The following is an 11,246-nucleotide window of genomic DNA, read 5'->3' as shown; positions in this document are numbered from 1 at the left end:
CGCACGGCTCGCTGCTCCGCGCCCCTCCATATTTAAAATTTCTTACAGCAAAGGAGAGAAGTCAAGGGAAAGAAAAAAATGCAGGAAATTGTCCATAGAAAGATCGATAGATAGATAGGTAGAAAATAAGAAGATAGATAGATGGACAGATAGATAGGTAGATAGATTTTGTCGGTGTTCCACAAAAAGCGAAAAGCGTAAGGACAGCCATATTGGAGTGCTTTTAAAGGCGTCCTGATATTCCCTCTTGAAGGCGTTTCAGTCATCGGCTGGAGAAAATAGACAGGCTGCTGCTAACATAAACTCTCAAATCGTGTACAAGGATCTTCGTTGTCTCACCGAGTTAATTAATAGTTTGTGTCTGAAGATCAAGGAAAGGAAGCGAGACTGAGATGGTTTGGTCATGTCATGAGGAGAGAGGAAGGGAGTTGTGAAAGGCAGATAATGGACATGGAAGTGGGTGGCAGAAGGAGGAGAGGAAGACCCAGGACGAGATGGAAGGACTGTATTGTGACGGACGGCAGGGAGAAGAACTTGGACCTTGAAGTGGCGGAGGACAGGGTTAGGTGGAGGAGACTCATCAAGAACAGTGACCTCGTATAGAAACGGGATAATAATGCTGCGGAAGAAGAAGAAGAAGTCTGAAGATCAAGGAAAGGAAACGACTTTCTCTAACACTCGAATTATTTGATATATTACGACTTTCGAGTACTTTTCTCAAACGCATCGGGCTCTTGTTGCGATTGTTTTGAAGCCCACTGAGAAGACACGTTGGGTTGTCCTAAATATCTTTCCCCCCCCCACACACAAAGAAAAAAACTACCGATCACGAGACCGCCTACAGAAATCCATACAACTTAAATGAGAGCTTTTTTTGAATAAATATACTAAGGTGTCACATCACCTGAAAATATGAGCCCAAAAGTGATGCGAGAAGGCATATAGATGTCGCAAGCTCCCTCTGTGTCACGCCTTTCCGAGATGAATGTACAGGTAAAGGGTCTATTACACTGGGCAAATTTTCCGTGGATCTTCAGTCAAACCACGATTTCCTCTAGCGTGGTTCTCATTTGTTTCTTGTTATTGCTGCTGATGATGGTGAGTAATACCGTCGTCCTTCAGTGAAATCTACCGTAGCTTTGGAAGATCGTGGACACGTCAGAAAACCACGGAAATATGAAAACCACGCCAGCGGAAATCGTGGTTTGACTGAGATCCACAGAAAATTAGGCCAGTGTAATAGCGTCCCTCGCGTTATTGATCCCTACTCGCCAGTCATCAAGTAACAACGAGGGCAACGAACATGCTAGAAAGAAAGAAGGGTATAGTCGCCATTTCGTACGCAATATACCATTAAATCACACCGGAGTAAAAGAAATCTGAAAAACTGAATTGAGGTAAAGAAACATTGTCGCAAAAAGGATTGATAAACTTATTCTGTCAAGATTATAATACATTTTGATACATCGGATGAATTTTACAGGAAAGTCTTAATCCTGATAAGTGATAATTTTGAAAGAGATCACGCGTTAAGGAACATATACACAATGAATGGAAAGGCTCCCCACACGAGACTAAAGCATATGCCTCAATTTCCGGGATATTTATACTTTTTTTTTTTTACAGGCATTCACCAAAACAACGAAAAACAAGCTGGCAAAAGGCTGCTTCCCTGCCCATCTATCTGGCTTGGCTGAGACTAATAACTAACATCCTGCTGAAAAACGGACTCACAGCTCGACCACCATTGCCTTGCTAACACCAGGAGTAACGAGTGTGTGTGTGTGTGTGTGTGTGTGTGTGTGTGTGTGTGTGTGTGTTGTTAAGGGGAGGAAGGAAGTCATTGGGGTTATTTATGATGTTAATACAAGGGCTAATCACCTCTTGCTACATAATGAGAGAGAGAGAGAGAGAGAGAGAGAGAGAGAGAGAGAGAGAGAGAGAGAGAGAGAGAGAGAGAGAGAGAGAGAGAGAGAGAGAGAGAGAGAGAGAGAGAGAAACTTTATTATAGTTATTCCTCTTATAGGCCTACATCTACGCCATTACGCATCTATACATTCCACATGAAACTCGTCAGAACACTTCCTACACTACAAAATCGCAAAACAACGAACGTGGCGCCAAGAACAACATAACGTAGTCTACCAGAGCGGAATGTTGCATCGGTGTGTAGCATAGAAAACGAAGGACTGTCGGGGAGGTCTTAGATATTTTCACCTGCCATGTTTCCCAGGTGTGTTGAGGAGAGACTCGTTGCAACCGTGACAACCTTGGTATATACATCAGAACAATATCACTAATGTAACCTACACCATTTGACTTTACATTTCTGCTGTCTTTCCTTTTTCCCCAACTTTTATCATCCCCATTCTTACTATCCTTCCCTCTTACCTCTTCCCCCTGCTGTATCTTTTCTACCGACCCACTTCCTATTCCTTGCCACTACATCAAAACAATATATTAACGAACCTACACCATACAACTCTACACTTCAGTTGCTTTTCTTCTTCCCCCAACAGTACCTTCTACACTGACCGTCTTCCTCTTCTGGCTATACAGTTGATTAAAAAAAAAGGATGAACATAAGAACATAAGAACGCAGGAGTCTGCAAGAGGCCGGTAGGGCGGTACAAGGCAGCTCCTTTGACCCTAAGCTCCCGTGTATCTAACCCCACCTAATATCGCTGTCCATGAATTTATCTAATCTATTTTTGAATGTGACAATTGTATTGGCACTCACCACATGACTGCTAAGCCTATTCCACTCATCCACCACCCTGTTAGTAAACCAATTTTTGCCTATGTCCCTGTTGAATCTGAATTTATCCAGTTTAAACCCATTACTTCGTGTCCTACCCGGTTCTCTTACCAACAAAACCTTATGAATGTCTCCCTTATTAAAGCCCTTCATCCATTTATAAACCTCCATCATGTCTCCACGCACCCTTCGCCTTTCTAGAGAATGCAAGTTTAACTGTTTGAGTCTTTCCTCGTATGGCAAGTTTCTCAACCCCTGAATCATCTTAGTCATCCTCCTCTGCACCGATTCTAACATCATGATATCTATTCTATAGTAAGGTGACCAGAACTGAACCGCATAGTCAAGATGAGGTCTAACTAATGCTAAATATAGTTTGAGGGAGACCTCGGCGCTTCTGTTGCTTACGCTCCTTGAAATGAATCCCAGTACCCTATTTGCTCGATTTCTAGCTTGAATGCATTGTGCCCTTGGACGGAGATCAGAGCTCACTAAGACCCCCAAGTCCCTCTCGCACCAAGACCTGCTTATGAGAAAGAAAAGAGGGAGGAAGGAAGGGAAGCAAAGAGAAGGAAAAGACAGGACCGGCCAAGGATGAGGAGAAAGATAAAACTGGATAAAATAAAGGAAACAAAAGGAAAAGGAAGGGAGAAAAGGAGAGAGAGAGAGAGGGACAGCAAAACGGAGGAACAGTAAATGAAGGGAGAGAGAAAGGGAAGGGAGGAAAAAGGGAGGGAGGAAGGGAGGAAATGGTGAATGGGTGGTCTAAAATGGAGGGCAGAAGGGAAGGAGGAGGGAAGAAAGGGGGAGGAGGAGAAGGGAAGAGAAGGTGTGTACATTGAAAGACAAAGAACTCCTGAGAAACACGAGTCCTAAAAAGAATTTGACCCACTTAAAGGAGATAAAACTTGACGTAAATAACCACATAAACCAACAGGAATCAATCAGTATTTCTTTCCTTCCTCTGGCGTCACTTTCAGCTTTACTTCTTTTCTTAATCCGTCCTGGACACGACATTAATAACTCTTCCGTCCCTCCGCGGAGACAAAATCTTTCAACAACATCAACAACAAACAACAGGGGAGTCTAATGACAAATCTTAAAGTACATTGATATTCTCTTTACTTCTTCTTCTTCTTCTTCTACTTCTTTTTTCCTGTATCACCCTCATCAGAGCAGTATTTCTAAGGCTTTTTTTTCAAGGGACGGGGTGGCGGGTGGGAGGCATTGGAATTACTAACAAAAGAAAGCCAAAAATCTTACCTTATCTACGACACAAACTAGAAAAACGCATTACAACCTACCGTAAGATCGCGCCCTGAGGTGGAGGTGTCGGAGCGGCGGGCTGGCGGACAGAGGGACGTGACCGTGGGCGAGGGCGTGGGCGTGGGTGTGGCTGTGGGCGTGGGGGCTGCCGTGGGCGTGACCGTGGGTGTGTGTGTTGGGGTGGGGTTTGACACACTCCCCGTGCCCGAAGCTGCAGCCCAGTAGACCCTCGTGAACTGCGGGGGGAGAAAGGGAGTGAGTTGTGGGGAGAGAATGGAAGGGAGTGAATTGTAGGGAGAGAAGGGGGAGAAAGGGGAAGGAATAAACTGCGGGGAGAGGAAGAAGAGGAAGGAAGAGAGTCAATTATGAGGAAAGGGAGTGAATTGTAGGGAGAGAAGGGGGAGAAAGGGAAGGAATAAACTGCGGGGAGAGGAAGAAGAGGAAGGAAGAGAGTCACTTATGAGGAGAGGGAGTGAATTGTAGGGAGAGAAAGGGAGAAAGGGAAGGAATAAACTGCGGGGAGAGGAAGAAGAGGAAGGAAGAGAGTCAGTTATGAGGAGAGGGAGTGAATTGTAGGGAGAGAAGGGGAGAAAGGGAAGGAATAAACTGCGGGGAGAGGAAGAAGAGGAAGGAAGAGAGTCACTTATGAGGAAAGGGAGTGAATTGTAGGGAGAGAAGGGGAGAAAGGGAAGGAATAAACTGCGGGGAGAGGAAGAAGAGGAAGGAAGAGAGTCAATTATGGGGTAGTGGAAGGGAGTGAATTGTAGGGAGAAAAGGGGAGAAAGGGAAGGAATAAACTGCGGGGAGAGGAAGAAGAGGAAGGAAGAGAGTCAGTTATGAGGAGAGGGAGTGAATTGTAGGGAGAGAAGGGGGAGAAAGGGAAGGAATAAACTGCGGGGAGAGGAAGAAGAGGAAGGAAGAGAGTCAGTTATGGGGGAGAGGAAGGGAGTCAGACTTAGTTACCATCTTCTATAAAGTTTTTTCCTCATCCTCTAAATTACTTCCCATTCTTGTATCTCTTTTCCCCACTCTCTTATATATTCTTACATAAATATATAGTAACTGAAAAATAGAGTGCAAAGGTCAGCGTTAATGAAAAAATGCGATCCGTAGAGTAAAGGAAGACATAGTAACTTAGAGTCGTATTAAAAGATATATCGCCCCCTAAGAACACATAATTGACAAGGCTATCGTAGGAGTTGTGAGCATTTCCAGGGGTAGTTTTATGACCCTGGTGGTAGTTTGACCCTTCTTCTGTACCATGAGCCTAAAAAAACACTCATTAGAACCTGACTGACCCCCCCTTTGACCTTTAGAAATAGCTGATGTACTTTCCAGACTTTTTATCGCACTGTTTATTTTTTGCAGATGGTATTTATTATATATTTTCACGATAAAAGAAAAAAAACACGTCAGATTCGAGTGACAGGTATTATAAGATGAAGCTGGTGTTATGGAACGGTAGAGATATGGTCATTATGTTGGTGTGTGTGTGTGTGTGTGTGTGTGTGTGTGTGTGTGTGTGTGTGTGTGTGTGTGTGTGTGTGTTTGAAAGAGAAAACAGGGCGGTTGAGCGGCAGGTGGGTGGTATGGATGACTGGTTGCCTCAAAGGTGTGTGTGTGTGTGTGTGTGTGTGTGTGTGTGTGTGTGTGTGTGTGTGAATGAGAGTGATACCCCCCCCCCTCTTCCTCCTGCTCTTCCCATTTCCCTTCCCTCCCTTTCCCTCTCTCTCTTCCTTCCTATTCCCCATTCCTCTTTTTCTCTCTCCCTCCTTCCTCTCCCTCTACCCCATTACCTCTTCCCCTTCCTCTCTCCCCTCCATTCCTTCCTATTCCCCATTCTTCTTCGTTCCCTTTCCCCCTTCCCTCTTCCCTCCCTTCCCCTCCCTCACACACACCTGCCCAAACACGGCCCAACACCTGACCTTCCCGCCTCGTATCCACATCAATTAAACAAAGGAAAGACTACGTTGGCGGACCCTGTTACGTGATCTTGATAAACCGTCGATAAAATATAAAGAGCGAAACTTGGGGTGATTATTAGTATTGTCGTTTATTTTGCTATCTGTTGAACCTTAAACCTGTACTCTCTTCTGCTCTCTTTCTTTCTCCCGTTTCTTTTGTTTAATATACCGTCGATAAAAAAAAAATGAAGGAAAAGTGATGGAGCACATATTGCCATTGAATTTTCCATATATTAATCCTAAACTTGTTCTCTGCTATATTCCTTTCATTTCCTTTGTTTGAATTCTATTTTACGAAGTCCTTCCATTCTCTCTCCCTGTTGAAACTATATTTAACTTCATATATTTCTCTGTATGCTTCTTTTCTACTCTCTTCTATTTATTCCATTCCTTTTATTTACACTACTCCGTTCCTATTTTCTCATTTTCTTTTACTTCTTTTTCCTTATCCTCCTCCTCCTTCCATATCTCCTCTTTCCTCTTCTCTGCATTCATTCTTCTCTAGTCACACCTGAGAAGATACGTTTTCTGTGGTTCCTTCTAAGAGAGGGAGGAGGAGGAGGGGGGGTGAGGGGGTCTTCATGGGTGACGTGCTTCTTTGAGATTCTCTTGTTATTTTATTGACTCATTCTGTTTGCCCGAGAGTACCTCAACCTGCTAATCTTCATCTCTCTCTCTCTCTCTCTCTCTCTCTCTCTCTCTCTCTCTCTCTCTCTCTCTCTCTCTCTCTCTCTCTCTCTCTCTCTCTCTCTCTCTCTCTCTCTCTAGGAAAGGCCCAATAGGCCTGGTGAGCCTCTGGGCGTACCATTCTTCTCATTTCGCCTCGACGTGACCCTTCTTCTCATTTCAATCACAACCTTGTAGCAGAGATGCCGCCAAAGATGCCCAGTATTAATGAATGAACGAGAGAACTTATTTAGCAAATCAGAGAAGAGAGAGAGAGAGAGAGAGAGAGAGAGAGAGAGAGAGAGAGAGAGAGAGAGAGAGAGAGAGAGAATAAGTACTGCCTGTGTTATCAATATAATTACATACCATTTGTTATTGCCTAGTCTCTCTCTCTCTCTCTCTCTCTCTCTCTCTCTCTCTCTCTCTCTCTCTCTCTCAGCATCCGTTATCATTACACAGAAGGCTGATGGTAATTCGCTTCCGTTTTGTTATGGCTGCGAAGACGTAAAAAAAATTAAGAAAAAAACTCGATAAGAAAGAAGGAATAAGAAGAGAGGTGAAGGAGAGGAAGGTAGAGTGTAGGAGATGATAACAAGGGCGGCAAGAATAGTAAAGAATAAGTAAGAATAGATGTAAAGAAGTGTAGATGATACCATGTTAAGAATGAAAAATAATAAGGAAAAGAAAAAAAGAGAGATGAGGAGAAAATTAAGGGTGCGTGGATAGGCAGGGATGACCGGTGAGTAGAAGGGTAATGGGAGTAGAAAGCGATTGGGAAAAAAAGGAAGAATGGAAAGGATGAAGAAATGGAGGGATGAAAGGAAGGTCAAAATAGCAATCATGTTAACCTATAAAATTTTAGTGATGGGAAAGGGAAGGAAGGAAGCGATAAAAGAGAATGGAAAGAGAAGAAAGAGAGGAAATGATGGTGATGTAAAATTTTAGAGAGGAAAGGAAATAAAAAAGAATGAAGGCAATCAGATATACCTACAACATATTAGTGACTGAAAAGGGAGAAAAAAATATAAAAAAAAACAGGAAAATAAGAGAAAAGAAGACAAATGAGATAAAGATCCTGGAAATGAAAGAAGAGGAGAGAAGAAAACATAAGGAACGGAAAAATATTAACCAATGAATTCCTGAGGGCGGGAAAGGGGAAAAAAAGTAGAAGGAAAAGGAACGAAGAAAAAGAGGAGTTAGAGGTTGCAGGGAAGGAAATAAGAGGAAGAGGAGGAAATGAGAGAGGTAATAAAGAGGAGATGATTAACTAGTAAAATATTGATGATGGGGAAGGAAGGAGAGAAGGAGATAAAACGCAGGAAGGAGATTAATGAAAGCAAGCCAAGCAGTCATTACTAATGGGAAGAGAGAGAGAGAGAGAGAGAGAGAGAGAAATAAGTATTATATTTTCTTATATATCACTAGTCACTAACTTCCTTAATTAGATATGTAATGATAATTGTTTGTTGATTCTCTCTCTCTCTCTCTCTCTCTCTCTCTCTCTCTCTCTCGAATGTACTTTTCTCTATATATAATACCGTCCATTCAATATTTACGTGTGTGTGTGTGTGTGTGTGTGTGTGTGTGTGTGTGTGCGTGCGCAGGCCAATACAAGAGTCAGGTATGAGGCTCAAAACACCTGTGATTAACGGTACTTTATTACCTGGAGGGAGGGAAGGTAAGAGGGAGGGAGGGAGGGAGTGGGAGAGGGACGGTGGAACGAAGGGAAGGAGAAGGGAGGAAAGGGAGAAAGGGACAGAAAAAATAGGGAGAGTAAAGAGATGAAAAATAATGGAAGGAAATGAATGAGTGAAGAATAAAGACAAACGGAAGAGGTGGAAGAAATAAATAAATAAAAAGAAGAAAAAGAGAAATAGGTAGGCTAGGAAAGTGAAAGGTAATGGAAAGGAGGACAAGAGGAATGCAAATGGAGAGGGAAAAAAAGAGAAGAGAGAAAAATAAGAAAAGAAAATAACAAAAAAAAATATATATATAAAAATTAATAAAAAATGAGAAAGAAGAGAAACTTATGAAAATATGAAAATGGAAAAGAAAGATCAAGTTAAAAAAAAGTTGAAAAGAAAGATCAAGTTGAAAAAAATGAATAGAGAAAAAAATAAGAAAAGAAAATAACAAAAAATTAAAAACAATATTAAAATGAATAAAAAATGAGAGAGGAGAAGAGAAACCTATGGAAATATGAAAATGGAAAAGAAAGAACAAGTTTAATACATAAGAAACATATTACAAGATTTCCATTCCCTTATGATCTGTTCCAACACAATCAATATGCCAGACCAGACGCCGTTCCTCGCGAGCTTTCCAAGAACCACTTATGCTCGTAAATGGCTACACCTAACATATTAATTTTCTGTTAATAATGTTTCCAGGAAGTATGCTTATGAGGAGTGAGTGTAAGGAAAGAATGTGGAATTTAATGAAAACGAAAAACAGACTGGAAGCTGCCTCTGTTTTTTGAGATCATAGTAACTGACATATTTGAGAATGAGAATGAGAGAGAATGAGAATGAGAGAATAAGAATGAGAGAATAAGAATGAGAGAATGAAAGTAAACGTTGTTATCTCATTAAGAGAGATGCATAAAGGAAAATGAAAAATAATAAAACAGTACAAATGAAATGCAAGGGGAATGAAAGAAAGCTCACCGTTGCGTAAAATTATCATAGAAAATTATATTGACTGATATGCACTAGAAACAACGTGACAGCATCCCGCTCTAAAGTTTCACAAGTAAAGTCCGTGACGAGAGCGCGATGCAAAACACAGACACATAAACAAATAGATAAACAGATAGATGGAGAGAGAGAGAGAGAGAGAGAGAGAGAGAGAGAGAGAGAGAGAGAGAACATTGATATAACACGCTACTGAAAGGGAGAAAAGAATAGAGAGGAGGAGGAGGAGGAGGAAGAGGAGGAGGAGGAGGAGAAGGAGGCAGCGAACAGGGGCAGGTAAGAGTCGGGTAATAGCAGGTCTTGAGACACCTGTGTTCTCTGACCTACTCAACTCATCTCCCGCTAGCCTCCTCCTCCTCCTCCTCCTCCTCGTCTTCCTCCTCCTCCTCCTTCCGTTACCTCCCTTGCCTTTACCTCCTCCCTCTCACTCTCCTCTAGTTAACTTCTCATTCCTTTCCTCCTCCTCCTCCACCTCCCTTCCTCCTGTCCCTACCCTGCTCCCTACCCACCTCCTCCTCCTCCTCCTCTACTCTTTCTTCCTTATCTCCTTCCTTTCTTCCTCCTCGTTTTCCTCCTTTCCTCCCCATCTCCTCCACTTTCCCTCTTTATCATTCTTTCCTCCTCTCCCTCCCTCTATATTTGCTTTTCCTTCTACTGCTACCCTCCCCTTCCTCCTCCTCCTCCTCCCCCTCTTTCTACTTCCTCTTCCTCCTCCTCCCTTTCCTTCTACAGCTACCGTTTCCTCTCCTCCTCCCTCCTCCCGTTATCTTCCTTCACTCCTTCATGCATCATCCCGTTTTACCTCCTTCACTCTCTTCCTCCCTCACCGCTTCCTCCTCCTCCTCTTCCTTCCTCTTTCATACTCCTTTTCCTTCCTTTCATCTTCTTTAATTGTATATGTATTTTTCTTCCGTCTGAAATATGTTTACCTTCTTTTATTTCCTCTTCCTCTTATCTTTCAATTCTTCCTCTTTTCTTCCTCTTTATTTTTTCCTACTTCCTCTTCCTTTCCGTTTCCTATTTTTGTTTATCTCTATCTCCTGACTCCACCCTTCTCTCTCTCTCTCTCTCTCTCTCTCTCTCTCTCTCTCTCTCTCTCTCTCTCTCTCTCTCTCTCTCTCTCTCTCTCTCTCTCTCTCTCTCTCTCTCTCTCTCTCTCTCTCTCTCTCTCTCTCTCTCTCTCTCTCTCTCTCTCTCTCTCTCTCTCAAGAATGATAAACAGTACTATAATTAAGCAAATCCAAACAACTCCATCATTTCCTCAGCACCACAACAAATATATATAAAAACAAAATATAATAGGGCCTTATTTTCACGTTAACTTTCATCTGTCTCCCCTTGCCGCTCTCTCATACCATTTACCTTCCTCAGTGTAACCTTTCTGAATATTACTGTTATTAGGGATATAATTCAAATGGACTCCACTATTTCTTCAGACTCAAAACAAATGGATATAAATAAGAATGAGCTGAACACTTATTTCATGTAGTCTGTCTCCCCCATTCACTCATATTTTTTTACCTTCCTTAAATACAACCTCTCAGTATAGTCGTGTGAAAGTGAATAGTATTGCAATTAAAAGGAATTATAAACCAAACAGCCATGTATTACTTCAGCATCACAGCAGATATAAAATTTAATAATGGACACTTTTTTCATATAAACTTTCCAACGTAAGAATTAACAAGCCCATAGTCGTTAGGTCTGTTCCATTACTGTTAGACGCGTATAAGACTCCTCCTCACCATCACAATAAATAGATAGAAAAGCAAAATATGTATAATGGAGACTTTTTTTTATGTAAACTTCATAACGTGAGAATTAACAACCTCTCTGCCTTTAGTGCTGTCCCATAAAGGGGCTATTACATTGGGCAAATTTTCCGTCGATCTTCAGTCA

At 42.1% G+C, this 11,246-nt stretch overlaps 1 protein-coding gene across 1 annotated transcript in view; it reads right to left on the bottom strand.

The window, feature by feature from the left end:
• Positions 1-887: 887 nt before the first annotated feature.
• The window catches only part of LOC126986550 (uncharacterized), a 136,381-nt gene continuing 126,022 nt past the window's right edge, over positions 888-11,246 (bottom strand). Inside the window, exons 3-4 of the mRNA XM_050842818.1 lie at positions 4,063-4,260; positions 888-904 (exon numbers count right to left, since the gene is read on the bottom strand). Coding sequence (XP_050698775.1) covers positions 888-904; positions 4,063-4,260 — 215 coding nt within the window. The remainder of the gene's footprint in view (positions 905-4,062; positions 4,261-11,246) is intronic.

Source organism: Eriocheir sinensis, chromosome 62, assembly GCF_024679095.1.
Source record: "Eriocheir sinensis breed Jianghai 21 chromosome 62, ASM2467909v1, whole genome shotgun sequence".
Lineage (NCBI taxonomy): Eukaryota > Metazoa > Arthropoda > Malacostraca > Decapoda > Varunidae > Eriocheir > Eriocheir sinensis.
Note: the sequence above shows the minus strand (reverse complement) of the source record. Positions and strands in the feature narration are given on the sequence as shown.